Below are 19,730 nucleotides of genomic sequence, written 5' to 3'. Positions count from 1 at the left end.
TGTTCTGGATGTAAGTGCTGGCCCTAGCTCAGTCAAACAACTCAATCTAGTTCCAAGCAAAATACATCCAAACTCAGTGAAATTAATACACAAGGACATTAAGAACTTATTAGGAAAATGAAGAATTGGACCTTGTGTTGACCCGATTAATAGATACTACTTTAGTCTTTAATATAAAATCCAATTTACTAATTTAAAAATATTAAGAAAGTTACTAAATTACTTTAAAGTATTTTTATATATATTGCTCTTTTCCAAATTAATTTGCCTTGCTTATAAATTGATATATAATCTAATGATACATATAAGTATTTTAAAGAGATCATATAACATCTGTTATAATTAATTTACTAATTTTCTTAGTCTTCTCAGACTAGTCAATTGGGTCTTATATTAAGAACTGGAAATAGTATATTTTTAAGATAGAAAATAAGTGACCCTAAAATATGAACATTACATATAAATGCAACTTATCATCTAGACAGTGAAACTCGCCCTTCGTCTCCATGTGACTGGGACTCTGGAAGTTTGGGATATGTGATTGAATCACTGCAACCAAATTTCTAGTCCAGGTTTGGGCTTCCATGTACCGTAGTCAGATTAAAAAAAAAAAAAGAAACTTGAGATCTATCACTATTATTTTCACTAACATATGCTTAAAATATAATTACAGAATGAGGTCTTCAGTTTCATGGTAAAAGTACTCCACCTAGGCAGACAGAGAAGCCATGGAGTTTAGTCTACCTATAATAGAGTCTATCACAGCATGCGACCCACTGGTAGCAGCAAATTTAAGATGTTTGGTAACTTCAGCTCTATCAAAATAAAGGGCACCAGATACCAGTTTATCTTTTGGCTGCAGAGCCAACCAAATCAGAGTGTCGGCACCTTCTTCACTTGTTCGAAGCTTCCCCTGAAGCCTATGAATCACAGAATGACAGAAATCAATATAAGTACTACTTAAAATCTGCCAAGTTTTGTTGATGATATCATTGGTTTCATGGATGGGATTTTTTCTTTTTCTTTTTTTAATCGGTTTCAAAGTCTGTGCTATCATTTTTTTTCCCCCCCCGAAAGAGTTGTCACATTACATGTGGAGACAACTTTTAAAAGGATTCAACAAAGTGGTGCTGAGTTGCTACAAAAGTTCAATTATAGTTTAAATTACATTATAACTGCCGTGAACTAAAGCCTAATTTTAAAATTGATATACAAACTTTAAAGTGTAATGGAACACTTTGAAATGTTCAGTTCCAGTTGATAATTACACTAGCAAGCCTCATCATTTTGAATGTGATGGCAATGCATGGCTTAGCCCAATGCTGAGCTTCCAAAAATTTCCAATAAAACTTGATGCATCAGTTTTTCAATAACGTCTCAATTCAAGGGGTGAAATGTCAGGTTACTTAATTTTTATTCAATAACCAAACAGCAAAACCTCATAATGATGTGAACACTTACTTCTCATTGAAGCTTGGCAAACTCCTGGCAACTCCAGGAGTCTCAACCCAACCGGGATGCATCGAGTAAAATCCTATCCCCTTGTTTGTGTATCTCTCAGCCCACTTTTCTGTTAGGGCAACCTGGAATATGTAAACTTAGTGAATATACATTTCAAGCCCAACAGGATTTTGTGTAAACATGTGTACCACAGATAATAATAAAACTATTCTTGAGCCTTCTCCTAAGAATTCAAGTTTTTCAAATGAAAGGTTACTTAATAAAGTGATGGAATTTCAGCGAGCAGTAATATGAGAAAATTTGGAAAAACCATTTCCTTTTGTATATCCAGTTTCATGAGCACTCAGAAATAATACCACCATAATTCTTTGTCTTTAGTGTGGATCATCATTAGGTCCATTGGACTTAATAAGTTGTGCTACTAATGTTATGATATCAAAAACAAAATTAAAAAAAAAAAAAAACTATACATATGTGCTCATAATCCCAGGTTGAACACAGGTATCTCTTGCAAGAAAGTGTGTAACCAGCAAATGCACGTGACATTAAGGTTTCTGCAAAAATTTAGAGTTGCAAGCATAGAGACACGATCCAAGAAATGGATTTCACTGTAGAGCTAAATTAAATTGTGAGGAATTGAGCATTTTTTTTCCAGAAACTAAAGAAAGGGTGGTCTACCACTTCCAAAAGCCTCCATTGCCTGCATGCTACTACGACATTGGATTGTTCCTCTTATGAGGGAATAAGGCATTTAAGATGTTACAGCATGATGTAAAATAAGTTGAAGGGAACGTGCAGAATGAAATGAATTAAAGGATCTCAGCTTGGTGTGATCCCACAGAATGTAGACAAAAGGCACAGCTTAAACCTCCAAAGCATTTAAACATGCCAGACTGGAGGAAACAGTCACAGATATGGTATTATTGAATCATAAACTCTATGGAAGAAGAAAACTCGGTTCTCATGCATTGAGGCATAGGCTCTCCCAAGACTGTTTCTACAATTTCCTTGCCTTCCCAACCAGCATGGAATCCCCAAATAAACACCCCCGCTTCTAATAGACATATAATTGATACCCCAATTTCCCTAGCTAATTAACTGGATCCTCACCCATATATTTGGGCATTCTCCAATAATATGTGAACTCAGCCCGTTCTCATCATGGACCTCCTATTAGTATGACATGTTTACTAATATTTTGGTAGAAATAAAAGAAAGGGTCGAAAAGAGAGAAAGGAACGAGGGGAAAATCTTCTAGAACCAAAACATGTATTCTAGAAGTAAGGGAATCTCCAAATTAGAATAAAAAATACTTCATTGATGATTAGTCACAAGCACATAACATATACTTAATGCCAACAACAACAATTATGATAACTACTAGAAACATAGGACAAAAACTGAAAGTAACTAGCAGAAACTAACATAGGAAAGATGTCAACCTAAGCAATAACTACCATCACACTATGGCCACATGTCCCAAAACTGACTCTCCTAATGATGGGCTACCATCTCTTCCTCGAATAAACTGGTAAAGGACGTTGGTTCCTATCATATTTCTGTCAAATAAAATTAATATCGCGGGAAGTGACTGGAAAACTATGGAAATAAGGTGAAGTCTTTCTTCACTGCATGTCCCATTTTACTTCATTTCCAATAAGGTGAAGTCTTTCTGTTAGAATCGAATTCCTCAGATTTCCTAGGTTTAGCCGTTAGAAGCAAATCACTTATTATTTGGAGTTTCCTTGCTCGGGTCCTAGAATCACTCCACCTGATTATATGTAATCACTCATATTAATTCCTATTCAATGTAATCGGATTTCCTAATATACTGCAAGGGAATCCAAGCCTATTTATGTACTAATCTGCATTGGAATAATCAAGAAAATATTCAGACAATTATCTCCGGTATGGTATCAGAGCATCGGAGATAACAAGACCTGAATATGAACAGCAATGATTTTCCTCCACTGTTTGGGACATTGCGATGGAACCAGGCGACCAGTGGCTTCAATCCGATAGCCCTAATGACTGGTTCTAGTGAGCCGAACACATCAGGCCTCCAGGTTTCATCACCCTCCGCTGCAACCCAACAATCTGGTAGCTCCACAATGGTACCAGAATTTACTGCTGCGACCCAACAATCTGGTAGCTCCACAATGGCACCAGAATTTACTGCTGCAACCGAAAATCAGCAAATGGTGATTGCCCACAAGCTGAACGGGAGTAATTATCTCCAGTGGTCACAAAGCGTCTTGATGTACCTACGAGGCCGATGCAAGGAAAAGTATGTAAACGGCCAAGCACCACAACCTCTCCCCGATGATGCGTCGTTTGACACGTGGTTTGCTGAAAACAACCAGGTCATGACCTGGTTGTGCAATTCAATGACCTTGGAGATCAGTGAAGGGCATCTACTCGCTTGGACAGCAAAAGAGATGTGGGATGCTGCCAAGCGAACTTATTCCTCTATCGACAATACTGCTGCGTTATATCAACTGAAGAAGCAACTAAGAGAACTTAAGCAAGGTACAATGTCTGTGACTCAATATTACAGTACCCTTATGCGAATCTGGCAATAATTAGACCTATTTGAAACTCACTCCTGGAAACGCATAGCTGATGCTCAATATTATAGACAAATTATTGAGAAAGAAAGAACGTATGATTTTCTGCTGGGTCTAACTGATGTTTTTGAAGATGTGAGGGACAGAATTATGGGCCTTAAGCCTCTACCCTCCTTATTTGAAACCTTTAACATGGTAAAATGTGAGGAAAGCAGGAAACAACTCACCCAGGTCCCAATCACCCAATCCGAACCCTTTGCTCTAGCAATCAAGGGAGCAAACCCAACAGAGCAGAAAAGAAAAGGTGATAGATGGTGTGATCACTGCAATAAGAAGGGACACACCAAGGAGATTTGCCGGAAATTACATGGAAAGCCCTCTAATCAGAACAACAAACAAAGAACAGAAAGGAAAGGGTATCACATTGAAAGGAAAGAAGAAGAAAATGACAAATTGAGTACTGAGGAACTGCAGCTATTAAGATGCATTCTGGAAAAACAAACCAGCCTACCCAACACTCATCTAGTACAATCAGGTAACTCTATAATAGCCCTCAATACCATAGTGAGTAGTGATGATGTATGGATTGTGGATTCAGGAGCATCAGACCACATGACTGGTAACAAATCCCTTTTTGAAACTCTTAAATACTGTCATGAAAATTTAAAAGTAAAAGTAGCAAATGTAATCAGTACCGGTGTGTGTGGACTTGGAACAGTGGAACTTTCTAAACATCTCATTATACATAATGTACTGTATGTCCCAAACCTTACTTGCAATCTGATTTCTGTGAGCAAACTAACCAAAAGTCAAGGCTGTCATGTTCTATTTAGTGACACTGGTTGTGTTTTTCAGAATCCAACATCGGGGAGGACGATTGGCAAGGCCAAGGAGTGGGATGGACTATACTACTTCAGTATGAATAATAAGGAAACAGAAAAAGTGATGGTCAGCTACTATTCTCAAAACAAGGATATATTATTATGGCAATATAGACTCGGTCACCCTAGCTTCAAATATATGAAATACTTGTTTCCACAACTTTTTAATAAAAATACTTTGGAGTTTCTTAAATGTGATACTTGCCAACTTGCTAAACAAACTAGAGCTTCCTTTCCTAAACAATATTATAAACCTACTGCTCTTTTTACTTTGATTCACAGTGATGTTTGGGGTCCAGCCAAAACAAAAACTCTTTCTCATGCACCGTGGTTCATCACTTTTATTGATGACCACACTCGAATGACATGGGTTTGTCAAAGGAGAAATCTGAAGTTTTTGAAACCTTTAAAACATTCTTTACTTATGTGAAAAATCAATTTCAAACAACCATCAAAGTTTTGCAAAGTGACAACGCAAAAGAATACATAAGTGGAACTTTCAAAGATTTTCTTCAGGAACAGGGAATACATCATCAAACCTCTTGTGTCTACACCACACAACAAAATGGGGTGGCGGAGGGGAAAAATAGACATTTGTTGGAAGTAACTCGAGCTATTATGTTACAAAAAAAGGTCCCAAATCTATTTTGGGGGGATGCCGTACTAACTTGTACCTATCTTATAAGCAGAGTTCCTTCCAAAATACTAAATTTCAAGTCACCAGTTCAGACATTACTGGAATATTACCCAAACTGTCCTTTAATTACCAATCTGCCTCCAAAAGTATTCACATGTGTAGTCTTTGTACAAAAAAATGGAGGGAAACTCGAGCCTAGAGCAGAAAAATGCATTTTTATTGGTTACTCCCCAACACAAAAAGGATATAAGTGCTATTCACCTCAAACTAAAACTGTACATATCACCAAAAACACTGTCTTCTATGAAGATGAGGCTTATTCCCTAAATTACCCATTCAGGGGGAGAATTATGGAGCAGAGGAATGGCTAATTCAGGAAACAAACAATTCCCACAGACCTGAAACTACAACAACCACACCACAAACTGAACCTATAACCCAAAACAGACCTGAAATTAGACCTGAAATTGCACCTGAAATTGCACCCACTATACCTGAAACTTCTCACCATAGACCTGAAAACTTAAACGGGCTTGGGAACTCTCTTGACAGACCTAAAACCCCACAACACAGCACAAATTCTACACCAACCTCACCACTATCGAACCATGACATCAAACAAAGTAATTCAGAAAACATCACAGAACACCCAGAAACCAATAACCCAAATTCTGAAATCAATCATGCAGACAATGAAAAGAATGGCCCTCCCACTCCAAGGCTAGGCCAGGACTCTAACACTGAAACAGATTCTAAAGAACTAGGATGGCCCATAGCACTTAGAAAAAGGGTAAGATCTTGCACCCAGCACCCCATTCAAAGGTTTGTCTCTTATGGTAACTTATCCACTAGAATGCAAAGCTTTGTTACTAACAGTGCACAGGTGAGGATACCAGAGATTTTCCAACAAGCCATGGCCAATCCTAATTGGAAGAACGCAGTGGAAGAGGAACTAAAAGCTCTAAAGGAGAACAGAACGTGGTAGGTTGCAAGTGGGTGTTCACTCCAAAATTCAATTCGGATGGAAGTCTCAACAAATACAAGGCCAGACTTGTTGCAAAGGGGTACACCCAAACCTATGGGATCGACTATGGGGAGACTTTTGCTCATGTGGCCAAATTCAACACCATTAACGTCCTACTGTCTATAGCTGCCAACTTAGATTGGCCCCTACATCAACTAGATGTAAAGAATGCATTCCTAAATGTAGATTTGGAGGAGGAAGTCTACATGAAAATCCCAGAAGGTGTGAGCAAGACTGATAATATCACCAAGGTTTGCAAACTCAAAAAATCCTTGCATGGGCTACAATAGTCACCGACAGCATGGTTCGACAAATTTGCCAAAGCCCTAAAACGATTCGGTTACTGCCAAGGACAAGCTAACCACATACTGTTTGTAAAACACAACAATAAAAAAGTAGCTATATTCATTGTCTATGTCGATGATAGGACTCCTGGAAAATTCAAGCTGACTTATTCTAGGAGGCAAAAACATGGCAGCGAAAATTAAGGGATTCATGATTTAATGTTGCTGATTATTTGTGATTTTATTTGTGATTTTTAATTCACTATTCCTATTTTCTCGGTTAGTTAGTTAGTTGCTAGATAAGTGGGATACGCTCACTCAAATTTAGGAGCAGTACTTGAATTCGTTTCCTCATTCTTCTCTCTGTAACCATTATAAATTGGCATCATGCCTTTGGAATAAGATCATCGAATATTTCAGAGAGTATTATATTTTGTGGGAGATCCTCCTAGGTCTATTCACAAGTAAGTGTGAGATCCTTGCCTTACTTGTCAGTAGAAGAATTTTTCTGTTTCTTTTTCTGTTCTGTATCTTTATTATTTAAATCCTCTGATTCGGTCACTACCAATTTGGCATCAGAGCCATGGTTGAAACCAGATCCTCACGCAACCCGCAGCCACCGAAGAATCCGTTTGCCGGTGACCACGATCCCTTGAATACCATAGCTGAGCGTCTACAAACGCTAGAAGTTTTGGCAGACCGAGTAGCTAGCCTGGAAGCTGCGACTGATCGGAACCGAAGAAGAAGCTTCCAACAGTCGCACTGGGAAGCCGATAGTGAAGATGACCCTAAATCAGCCCTTCATCGCCGCATGCCGTACACAAAAATTGACTTTCCAAAATTTAGTGGTGGTGACCCTAGAGGGTGGATCTTGAAAGCTGAGAAATACTTCAGGTACTACGAAACACCCGAGGGGATGAAAGTAGATGTTGCCTCAATGTATCTGGAAGGAGACACTTTGGATCTATTTTCATGGATCAATACCGAGAGGACGCTTCTTTACTGGGATGAACTCGTGAAGATTTTACAGGAAAATTATGGACCATCGGAGTACCAAAACCCAGATGAATACCTTTGTGGTATACGACAGACAAGAATGGTGCAAGACTACCGTGCTGAGTTTGCTCGCCGGTCTGTGCACGTGAGAAACTGGCCGGAACATTGCTTGCTAGGCGTCTTCATTAATGGCCTCAAAGAGGAGCTTAAGTCGGACGTCCGAATCCATAAGCCACAAACCTTGTATAAAGCCACAAGCCTTGCTATGGAATATGAGAAGAAGATGAGATCTGCTATTGGGCCCAAGCCCAATCACTATTCCAGATTCAATCCACAATCCAAAGACCTTAAGCCCAACTCAGCAAACACGAGCAGAACCATGGGTGCGTCAATTTCAGGCACCAAACCAGTCCCCTCGGCAGCGGCTCTCGAGCAACATCGAAGAAGGGAGAAAGGCCTATGCTACCGGTGCGGCGAGCCCTTCCGTCCAAGTCACCATTGTGCTGGGTCCTTCTCTTTAATGGAAATTGCTGAAGAGGGAGAGACCGTGATGCCTCCCCTGATTGAAGAAGTCAACGCCGAGGCAGAAGTGGCAGACGCTGAGATTTCCTTCAACGCTATACTGGGCAAAGCTTCTGCTTCCACCATGCGTTTACAAGGAACCCTTCATGGCAGAGATGTTCTTATATTGGTTGATAGTGGATCCACGCACAATTTTGTGTCAGATTCGATAGTGAATGAATTGAATCTTCCCGTACAGCAGGTGCAACCATTCGGAGTTCAGATTGGCAATGGCAGCACAGTTAAATGTCATCGAGTTTGTTCAGCTCTAGAGGTGAAAATTTCAGATTTAATCATCCAACAAGACTTCTTCCCCTTCTCATTGGGTGGTACTGACTTGGTCTTGGGGATCAAATGGTTAGCTTCCTTGAACACAATTCAAGCTAACTGGAATGAAATGTTCATGATATTTTGGTTAAATGGGAGGAAATATAAGCTGTAAGGGGTGACTTCAAAGCCCAGAACGGAGGTACAGTTGCAAAGTTTACTATTGACACATGATTCTGTAGAGGCCGAAGTATTAAATGTTGAGTCAGTATGCCGCGAATTCTCAAAAGTTTTCGAGGAACCCTCTACCTTACCTCCTGCACGAGGTCAATACCACTCCATTCCCCTCAGGACAGATGCAAATCCACCTAATTTGAGGCCCTATCGGTACCCCCACTCCCAGAAGAATGAGATTGAAGCCCAAGTCAATGATTTACTGAAACGCAGATTTATTCGTCCCAGCTCCAGCCCCTTCGCCAGTCCTGTTCTTTTGGTGAGCAAAAAGGATGGTTCTTGGCGCGTTTGCATTGATTACCGCCGCCTAAATCAAATCACCATTCTAGATAAGTACCCAATTCCCAATATTGATGAGTTGCTAGATGAATTACATGGAGCTGTGTATTTTTCTAAAATAGATTTAAGGTCCGGTTATCACCAGATACTTGTTCTGCCTTCTGATATTCATAAAACTGCTTTTCGTACTCACTCAGGGCATTACGAATTTGTAGTTATGCCATTTGGTCTTACTAATGCCCCGGCGACTTTTCAGTCAATCATGAATGATTTATTCAGACCTTATCTAAGGAAGTTTGTGTTAGTCTTTTTCGATGATATCTTGGTGTACAGTTCCTCTGCGCAGCAGCACCTAGAACACCTTCAAGTTGTTCTGCAGGTTTTACAAAAGCATTCCTTCTATGCTAATGCCAAAAAATGCTTCCTGGGACAAACCAAGATTGACTACCTAGGCCATATCGTTACAAAAAATGGAGTAGAGGTAGTTCTAGAAAAAATTGCAGCAATTATATCTTGGCCGTCCCCTTCAAATGTTAAGGAGCTGCGGGGTTTTTTGGGACTCACAGGCTATTACCGGCGTTTCGTGAAAAATTATGGACTGATAGCACGACCGTTAACGGAATTGACCAAGAAGGATGCTTTCTCATGGTCAGGACGAGCTCAGTCTGCATTTGACGCTCTTAAGGAGGCTTTGACTACAGCACCGGTCTTAAGATTGCCTGACTTCAATCTACCTTTTATGATTGAATGTGATGCTTCCATGGATGGGATAGGGCAGTCCTTATTCAAGAAGGGCATCCGATAGCCTATTTCAACAAGGGTTTCTCCATCTCGAACAGATTTAAGTCAGCCTATGATAGGGAGTTGTTGGCATTGGTACTGGCCATTCAAAAATGGAAGCACTACCTTCTGGGATGCCATTTTACTATACAGACGGATCACTGCAGCCTCAAACACCTGTTAGAACAGAAGATTGTGACCAATACCCAACAGAGGTTGCTCATTAAATTACTACCATTCAATTTTTCCATTGTGTATAAATCTGGGAAGCATAATGCAGCTGCTGACTCTCTTTCTAGAAGACCCCAACCAACTGAATTCTTCCAATTAGTAGTCCCTATGGTGGATGATTTGGCACGTCTTCCTCAGGCCTTATTAGATGATCTGGACACCAAGGCCATAATAGACGACCTGCAGCAAGCACCTAATTCAACTTCTAATTATAATATGGTGAGTGGCAGATTATATTATAAATTAAGGTTGGTCATACCCAACCAAGCTGATCTACGTGACAAACTGGTAAAGGAAGCACATGCCACCCCTACCGGAGGCCATGGGGGCTATCTCAAAACATTAAAGAGGCTGAGTGCTCATCTACACTGGAGGGGCATGAAACAGGATGTCAAACATTTTATACAGAGGTGTTCTAGCTGCCAGCAGAACAAATACCAAACTCTGGCACCTGCAGGACTCCTCCAGCCTCTCCCTATCCCAGAACAGATTTGGGAAGACATATCACTTGATTTCATTACTGGTCTCCCCAAGTCTAAAGGCTTTGATGTGATATTCGTAGTGGTGGACAGATTAAGCAAATATGCTCACTTCATGGCCTTGTCACACCCTTATACTGCTAAAACAGTGGCTCAGTTGTTCTGCAAAGAAGTAGTCCGCCTCCACGGAATGCCCCGCTCCATTGTCTCTGATCGAGATTCTCTTTTCCTAAGCATGTTCTGGCAAGAGTTATTTCGTTTGAGCAAAACTCATTTAAATATGAGCACCGCATACCATCCCCAATCCGATGGTCAAACAGAGGTGGTAAACCGTTGTCTTGAAACTTACTTAAGGTGTTTTACTCATGAACAGCCAAAAAAATGGAGTGAATTTCTATGTTGGGCTGAGTACTCCTTCAACACAAGTTACCATGTTGCTGCGGACAACACCCTATTCAAGCTTGTATATGGAAGGGAACCACCCCCACTAGTTCCCTACGTCAAAGGTGAGACTGCAGTAGCGGACTTAGAAGAACAACTAGAACTTCGGGATGACATGCTGAAGGTTTTGCGTGAAAACCTACTGAAAGCACAGAATCACATGAAGATACAAGCTGATCGCCATCGCCACGACTTGCAATTTGCACCAGGGGATGCAGTATGGTTAAGACTTCAGCCTTATCGCCAAAAATCATTATCCAAGAGGCGGTTTGACAAGCTGTCACCCAGATTTTTCGGTCCCTACAAGGTCCTTCGTCGCATTGGGAATGTAGCCTATGAATTAGAGCTCCCACCTGAGGCAAAAATTCACCCCATATTCCATGTATCTCTTTTACGACCTGCTTTGGGGCAAGACTTGCCATCAGTTCCAGCACCGCTGCCTTTATCATCAGATATGGAATTACTGCTCACTCCTTCACAAGTGCTGCAGCATCGCTAGACAACACACAGGAGCCTGGAATTATTAGTACAATGGACAGATAAACCGGTCGAAGAAGCCACTTGGGAAGATTATGATTTGCTTGCTGCACAATTTCCTCAGTTTCGACTTGAGGACAAGTCGTTTTTCCGGGAGGGAAGTAATGATAGGACTCCTGGAAAATTCAAGCTGACTTATTCTAGGAGGCAGAAACATGGCAGCGAAAATTAAGGGATTCATGATTTAATGTTGCTGATTATTTGTGATTTTATTTGTGATTTTTAATTCACTATTCCTATTTTCTCGGTTAGTTAGTTAGTTGCTAGATAAGTGGGATACGCTCACTCAAATTTAGGAGCAGTACTTGAATTCGTTTCCTCATTCTTCTCTCTGTAACCATTATAAATTGGCATCATGCCTTTGGAATAAGATCATCGAATATTTCAGAGAGTATTACATTCTGTTTCTTTTTCTGTTCTGTATCTTTATTATTTAAATCCTCTGATTCGGTCACTACCAGTCGACAATATTGTTATCACAGGAAATGATGAAGAATCAATTAACTCACTCAAGAAGGCATTGTCAGCTAAGTTCCAGGTGAAAGATCTCGGACAGATTAGATATTTCCTAGGCATGGAGGTAGCCAGGACAAGAAAAGGGATCAATATGTCCCAAAGAAAATACACACTTGACCTCCTACATGAAACAGGGATGCTTGGAGCTAAACCAAGCAAAACAGCCATGGATACTGCATGCAACTTGGAAATCAAACCGAATGGCACTCTAGTGGACTCAGAAAGGTACAGAAGGCTCATGGTAAAGCTAATTTATCTAACTCATACACGCCTTGACATAAGTTACGCAGTGGGATTGGTTAGTCAATTCATGCACCAACCCCAAGAGGAACATATGGAGGCCGAGTATAGAATTCTAAGCTACTTAAAACTCAATCAAGGAAAAGGAATCTTTTTTGAGAAAAACAGACAAAGAGGCATAGAAATCTATACAGACACAGATCATGGTAGATCACTGGAACACAGGAGATCCACCACAGGATGCTGCACTTATGTGTGGGGTAACTTAGTGACATGGAGAACCAAAAAGCAATCTGTAGTGTCCAGAAGCAATGCTGAATCAGAACTAAGGGCTGTGGCATTAGGAGTATGTGAAGGAATATGGATTACAAGACTCCTTAAGGAGCTCAAAATCCCCTATGAAGGACCTCTTCACCTTTGGTGTGACAACAAAGCTAGTATCGAGATGACAAGAAATCCAGTTTACCATGACAGAAAAAAACATGTGGAAATAGACAAACACTTCATCAAGGAAAAGTTAGATGGGGCCATCATAGATCTGTCCTATATACGGTCCTCAAATCAAATTGCAGATATGATGACTAGACCATTGGCAAAGGTACAATTCAAAAGGCTTCGAAGCAAGCTGGGAATGCTAGACATCTATTCTCCAGCTTGAGAGGAGGTGCTAGAATTGAATCCCTCAGATTTCCTAGGTCTAGCTGTTAGAAGCAAATCACTTATTATTTGGAGTTTCCTTACTCGGGTGCTAGAATCACTGCACCTGATTATATGTAATCACTCATATTAATTCCTATTCAATGTGATCGGATTTCCTAATATACTACAAGGGAATCCAAGCCTATTTATGTACTAATCTGCATTGGAATAATCAAGAAAATATTCAGACAATTATCTCTAGTACTTTCTTCACTGCATGTCCCATTTTACTTCATTTCCTTCTGTCCCCAGCAATTCATTCGTGCTGTAGAGGTCTGCTAAAGATTGTCCCAAGTTTCAACAGAATGAACCGGTCCCATGTTTCTCAACTTCCATGTGTGAATTCTCCAAATCTTTCCTGACTCCAAACTGCCCTCAATCCACTGGGTACCAATCCAATTGGACACTGCCTTCTAACTATTATGTTTTGTAATATATTATGTCATCCATTAGGCATCTCATGAATCGGGCATGAGTAGCTGTATCAATGAGAAGAGACAGTTTCTCCTTCACTAAATGAAGACATCATCCTGCTCACGCCATTCCTAGAAATTACTAACATTGACCAGCCTATTATAAAGCGGCCCTTCCATAATTCTACATGAAGGAGGCCCATCCTTCAGGAACATTGTGAAACTCACCCCATGAGAAGAGACAGGCACCTAAAGCTTTGATATTAAAAAGTAATGATTAATTGGGTAAAATTTACAGAGCCTATAAGTAGCAACAGCCTAGTAATCAAAGTTCTTCCATTTTCCCCAAAATTCACTCAGCAATCAAAACTTAACAGACCAAAAGCAAACACTGAAGGAGAGTGCAAAATGTAAATAGAGCATAACACAGACAAGGGGGAAACAGAAAATGAGACTACATCGTTTTTTTTAAAACAAAAAAAAAGGTCTTCCCACTGAGATGCTGTATGACAAACGAAATTTTCTGGTTTAATTGTTATATAGCCCATCAAACAACGAGGTAAGGAATTTTTTTTTTATTTTACAATAATGCCTGTAATTTGTTTATATAGAATCAAACAAACAAGGCCTTCTCATTTTCTTAAATGAATGCCAAATAAGTGACCATCTAAAATTTGATTCTATTTCCCCCCACATTTTATCATTAGTGACTCAATTGTCAAATTAAAGCCTGATTTCTGTTCCTGCTACCTCTAAAGAGAAAACAATATTTAAGGCGACACTAAAATGATAATAAAAAAAGAATCACTATAAATTTGTACAGTTGATAGTTCAACTGACCTGGACACGCTTATTTCGAGCATACTGCTCAACCCCATTGAAGTTGCTCTCAGAGTACTGAATAGCAACAAGCCAATATATAATTAATACTGATATCATGTTAATGACTGAAGAAGATGGCATGTTCATAAAACAATTACCATCAGATCATTGGTCAAGGGAGCAGTATACATTCCACCAGAGGAAACTGTAATAACACGAGCATCAGGGGCAGCTTTTTCCAGTAATGGCAACATTGATTCTGTCAGGGTATAAGTTCCTAATACATTTACAGCAAAGTTCAACTCAAACCTGGATTACAGCAGAGTACATTAAAAGCTGACCTATTAATATAGGATGTTAATAGAATTTTCCAATAACTCAAATTTTTATATAAAACAATAGAGACACACCCTTCTGATGTGGTGACTCGATTATTCTCGAGCAAGCCGGCATTGTTTATCTTGACAAAGAACATTGTATACAAGTTAGATTTTCCGCATGAATTAAAATTTATATAAAAGCATAAGGGCAATTGAGAATTTACCAACACATGAACTGGCACATCCTTTTTAGAAAATCTGGATGCCAATGACTTGATCTCACTGACAGAAGAAAGATCACAAACCTGCAAGTCAAATTAGCAAGTTGTATAAAAGCATATAACTTGCAGAAAGAGTCTTCAAACTCCTGTGTGATTCATGATATTTAGAATAGCTGTTCTCTTTAATTACGTCAAAACACACAGCATATGCAGCAAGGTGATTGTGATACCTCCAAATGAACATTCGGGTTTCCTGTTGTGGATTGAATTTTAGAAAGAGCATCCTCTCCCCTCTCCTTATTTCGACATACAAGATACACAGTTGCACCACTGGTGGAATCATTAATCGGTATCAATATCAATATAAAACCTTTTAACCCATAAAAGAAATATCAACATACAATCTATAGCAAACAGCACTGTTCACAAATCACGAATTTAACTCATTCATCAAATTTCGTGCAATGTGTACCCAAAAAAACGTGAATAATTATGTCATATAAGTATGTACTGAAGACACGGAATTGAAGAGACAAAATGTCAGAGAAAGATCATCACCGTTGGGCAAGACCCTCCGCTGTCGCATAGCCAATTCCAGAGTTTGCTCCAGTAACAATGCAATTTTTACTGGGTATTTTTGCTTCCATATCCTCTGGTTTGAATCTCTTCGAATGCTCCCTACAAAGAACTTCACAAATTAACCAAGGCAAGAATGGGACAATTTAACATCGACGCAAACTCTCCAAAAGGAAAAACAAAACAAATTATAGAAGATAAGCAAGTACAAAGTTGTTTCTTGCAGCAAAATTTCGATTTATAAAAGATGCATCAAACAAACAAATCAAAACCCGTCGCTGAATCCCAAAAAATAGGAAGTGCAATGTATCTGATCTCATCAAACAAACCAAGTGGGAAAAGGAATTAACACAGGGACTCACAGAAATCCAGCTTTGGTGAAATTCAGGTACCCATAAACAGCGAAAGCCGTTGATCTCCATGCCTATCGAAACAAGTTATGAGAAGAAGAAGACGAAGAAGAAGAAAGCGAAAAGTAAGCAAATTGTAGGAACTGATGACCGATTTGGGGATAAAGGAATGCATTGGAATCTGAAGGGTTTACCTTGAGAAAGAACATTGCTAGTGCCGTGAGGGGGATGTCAGCGCTCAAGGTCACAGTGATCATGGGATGAGTGAGTTCCAACTACCAAGTGCAACTTCCGGATTGAGCCGCGTGTTTTGCGCGCCTCCGTAGCAGCAAATGCAATCACAAAAATATTAAAAAATAATAATTCAACTTAGGAGAATGATGCAAAATAGATTTTTAACAGCTAGAAATTTCTCCCCATGACATTTTCCAACTGGAATATTCAATTAGATTTAAAATTTTAATAGGCTGCATAATGATAGTGAGAAAATTCTATATAAATATTATTTGGATTCTAAATTTTTAAAGGAAAAATTACAAAAAAAGATTTTGAAATATAGAAAATTATGATTCAGGTTTTTCAATTAACATAATCGTCATAAGGAACCGAGTTTTAAATATGAATTATGAAATGTTGAGAAAAAGACCGAAATGCCTCCTACTGCTTCTTCTCTTTCTTCCTTCTAATCCTCTCTCTCTCTCTTTCCTTCCGCAACTCCAGAAAAAAAAATTTCCCTCTTTTTGTAAACTTTCTTCTTTAATTCTTGTTAACAATCAAACAAAAACATGTAATTTTATCATGTTTTAAATTTTTTTTCATGTTTCAAATTTTATCACGATTACCCGAACATCACTCTCTTTTCCAGCTCTTTTGCTGATTCCGCCGAGTTTGAATCAGTTAAGCATAACTCTTGCTTCTACCTTCCTCTACAATCGGGTGACTACCAATTTATTTTGGGTGGCGCCGTGTAGGTACCAGTGAAGGGTCAAGCCCATCACAAATCATGTTTCAAGTGTTCACATGGTGGTTGTCCCGTATCAGCATCAAATTATGCAGCTCTTAAGGGCATTTTGTTTCAAGTGTTCATGGTGGCTATCCATGTTTTGTTCACTTATGTAACAAAGTGGAAACTAATAAGGAGGAGGATGAAGAGTGTTGTTATAATAATTATGGCAAGAAGTTTTATTTTGCAGATGATGGTGAAGAGTATTATTGTGAAATATCTTTTTTTGTATTGGAAAAATAATATAGCTGTCATGGTTATATTGGTTTTTTTGTTACTGACCATAAGAATATTGTTATTTTCAATATGAATATTGTTATTAGTATACTAGTGATGAAGAATATTTAGTTTGTATTGCAAAAAGTTATTACTTCACTAACATTAACTTGTTATTTTCAAACATAAATTTATTATTTCCAATTATAAAATTGTTATTTTTTATACAAAACTTATCAATTCCTCACAATTTACCAAACTTGTTATTTTCAAGTATAAAATTGTTATTTCTAACAACTTATTAAACTTGTTATTTTCTATATAAAACTTATCAATTCATCATACTCAACTTGTTATTTCCAACTACTTAACAAACTTGTTATTTCTAATTATAAACTTGTTATTTTCTATATAAAACTTCTCAATTCGTCATTCTCAACTTGTTATTCCTAACAATTTACCAAGCTTGTTATTTTTATTTATAAACTTATTATTTTCTATACAAAACTTATCAATTTATCTTACTCAACTTGTTATTCATAGCTATTTAACAAATTTGTTATTTTCAATTATAAACTTGTTATTTTCTATACAAAACTTGTCAATTCATCATACTCAACTTTTTATTCTCAACAACTTACCAAACTTATTATTTCCGTTTATAAAACTGTTATTTCTTATACAAAACTTATTAATTTATCATTCTCAATTTGCTATTCCCAATTGTTTAATAAACTTATTATTTTCAATTATAAACTTATTATTTTTTACACAAAACTTGTTATTTCTAGTTATAAACTTGTAATCAATGACAAGTCTAATATGAAAAATAATAAGTGTTAAAAAGTTAATCATAATAATTTAAGCTTGATAAAATTCAAACAATCAAATTATATTTAAACCAAGTCAAAAATCAAGATGAAAAATGCATAACTCATGCTTTCCAGTTCACTACGTTATCTTTTTTGCATTGCCCTTGATTTCAATTGTTTATATATTTTTTTAAAAACAAAAAATAGAAGGAATATAAAAGTTTAGTGTGTCCACATTCCAAAAACCTCCCCACGAAATAAAGTTTATCATCAAACTCGCATATTACCAATTATTTATGAATAAAGAGAACATAAACTCAAAGAACAAATCATAATAGGGAATTATGAATTTGCAATAGGAAATAATTAACAAGTCCATAATGGGAAATTACAAGTCTATAATAAGAAATAACAAGTCTAAAATAGAAAATTATAACTCTAAAATAGGAAATTACAAGTCTGTAATAGAAAATTATAAGTCTGTGATAAGAAATAATAAATCCATACAACCATCTAACATCAAAGCTAGTTTTGGACATTTCTTGACAAGGATCAAGTCCAGGCAACCATCTGATAACTACATTCTTGGATAAAGTAATATATAATTATCATGAATGATAATTGAAGATGCTTCAAATAGGCAACCAGGCAAGAACTTTCAAGAGAGAAGATAAACGAGTTCCTAAAATTAATTTAAAAAACGCACACCTGTCTGGAGTTTAAGAGAAGAAAAGGACATTTTCCTTCGATTATGCTCAAAGCGAACTGTATAGCTAGTGGGCAACGGCGTTTATTTGTGGAAAAAATTAAGGCAATCTCAAAATTGAAATAGCACTAAATTATAATATTATTCGTATGCTTGAATCATAAATAGAGGCATCAATAGATTGGATGTAATATACCTTTGGGCATCACTACTAGGCGTACCCTCAAACAAAGTCGCCAGGCTTTTGAGACCAACATGAGACAAATGTACTCATCAACACCCAGGGAATTATATATCTAAGAAATCCATATTATATCTGAGAATTATATACATTAGCCGAAGAGATGCATGAGTTGGCAGATAGCCGCCTGCTCCAGAAGTACAATTTCTCAATTATCAGTGAACACCATAAGCCGTCCGAATGGGCGGTGTTGTTGGTCGGCTTAGCTTCACTCACCTATTTCTTAAAACTGCATTCTCTTTGTAGGAAAATGGACCAGTCCACCCTTGGTGGATTGGACCCGAGCCCAATATTATTTGGGACTCCAGTGTAAATAGCAAAACTCATGGGTCTTTAACTGTAATTTGTGCCCTTTCATAAATTTTTTCAAAGGCGAGAACAGTTGGGTAAGAGGAGACGATTTTTTATTTGAAAAAACAGGGAGTTACATAACTGATCAAAAAGGTATCAGTTTGTGTAGTTGTGGATTGCGTTTTTTCCTCCACCATTAGACTCTCCTCTCCGTCTCTCCAAACTCTCCCTCCAGTGCATTTGTTGTGTTTCCCAGATTCGACTCCGTCACCGTGATCGGACCTCTGTGTGGCAACCTGATTTTATTGCAGACTCCAGGTATGCCCGAAATCCTTCATTGGTATCAGAGCAATAATATTTACTGTTGATTTTGTGGCCTACGTTTTCATATTAGTATTTTTTTTTATTGTTCGGTCTGAGTAACTTGTGATTTGCTTCAATATATTATGCAAATCCTCCATTTTACTTTCAGTATGATAGTTTTTGTGTCTTATATTTATGTTTAGACATATTGGGTTGCTTCTCTGCCTCCGTGAAAATCGTTTTATACAGTATCCTTTTTCGGCCGTACGTTTTCGTTTTTGGGTGTCTCGAAAATGAAGTTTTCTAGATTCAAAAATTATCCCATTGTGTAGAGCTCGAAAA

General features: G+C 38.0%; 2 protein-coding genes across 2 annotated transcripts; one reads left to right on the top strand and one right to left on the bottom strand.

Annotated features, from left to right (window-relative positions):
• Positions 1-392: 392 nt before the first annotated feature.
• On the bottom strand, positions 393-16,106 carry LOC114747600 (dehydrogenase/reductase SDR family member 12). The gene is made up of 10 exons (XM_028935956.1): positions 16,011-16,106; positions 15,829-15,890; positions 15,449-15,568; positions 15,121-15,220; positions 14,894-14,974; positions 14,760-14,809; positions 14,508-14,658; positions 14,368-14,424; positions 1,462-1,583; positions 393-920 (listed from the first exon to the last, which is right to left on the bottom strand). Exons 1-10 carry the CDS (start codon positions 16,071-16,073, stop codon positions 710-712), a joined length of 1,017 nt encoding a protein of 338 aa, XP_028791789.1. The 5' UTR covers positions 16,074-16,106; the 3' UTR covers positions 393-709.
• LOC114747610 (uncharacterized) lies at positions 3,241-5,527 on the top strand. The gene is made up of 2 exons (XM_028935965.1): positions 3,241-3,990; positions 4,884-5,527. The coding sequence occupies exons 1-2, from the start codon at positions 3,408-3,410 to the stop codon at positions 4,952-4,954; spliced, it is 654 nt and encodes a 217-aa protein (XP_028791798.1). The 5' UTR covers positions 3,241-3,407; the 3' UTR covers positions 4,955-5,527.
• Positions 16,107-19,730: the final 3,624 nt, after the last annotated feature.

The sequence above is a fragment of the Neltuma alba genome, unplaced genomic scaffold (genome assembly GCF_004799145.2).
Source record: "Neltuma alba isolate B1F8T4 unplaced genomic scaffold, ASM479914v2 tig00000884_pilon, whole genome shotgun sequence".
NCBI classification, from domain to species: domain Eukaryota; kingdom Viridiplantae; phylum Streptophyta; class Magnoliopsida; order Fabales; family Fabaceae; genus Neltuma; species Neltuma alba.
The sequence above is the reverse complement of the archived record's forward strand: the minus strand, read 5'-3'. Positions and strand labels throughout refer to the sequence as shown.

Coding starts and splice junctions, on each gene's coding strand:
- LOC114747610 (XM_028935965.1), top strand. CDS start 3,408: ATGAACAGCAATGATTTTCCTCCACTGTTTGGGACATTGCGATGGAAC. Junction 3,991..4,883: donor ACTAAGAGAACTTAAGCAAG/GTACAATGTCTG, acceptor TGTGTTTTTCAG/AATCCAACATCGGGGAGGAC.
- LOC114747600 (XM_028935956.1), bottom strand. CDS start 16,073: ATGATCACTGTGACCTTGAGCGCTGACATCCCCCTCACGGCACTAGCA. Junction 15,891..16,010: donor TAGCAATGTTCTTTCTCAAG/GTAAACCCTTCA, acceptor TTGTTTCGATAG/GCATGGAGATCAACGGCTTT. Junction 14,810..14,893: donor ATGTGCCAGTTCATGTGTTG/GTAAATTCTCAA, acceptor TTCTTTGTCAAG/ATAAACAATGCCGGCTTGCT.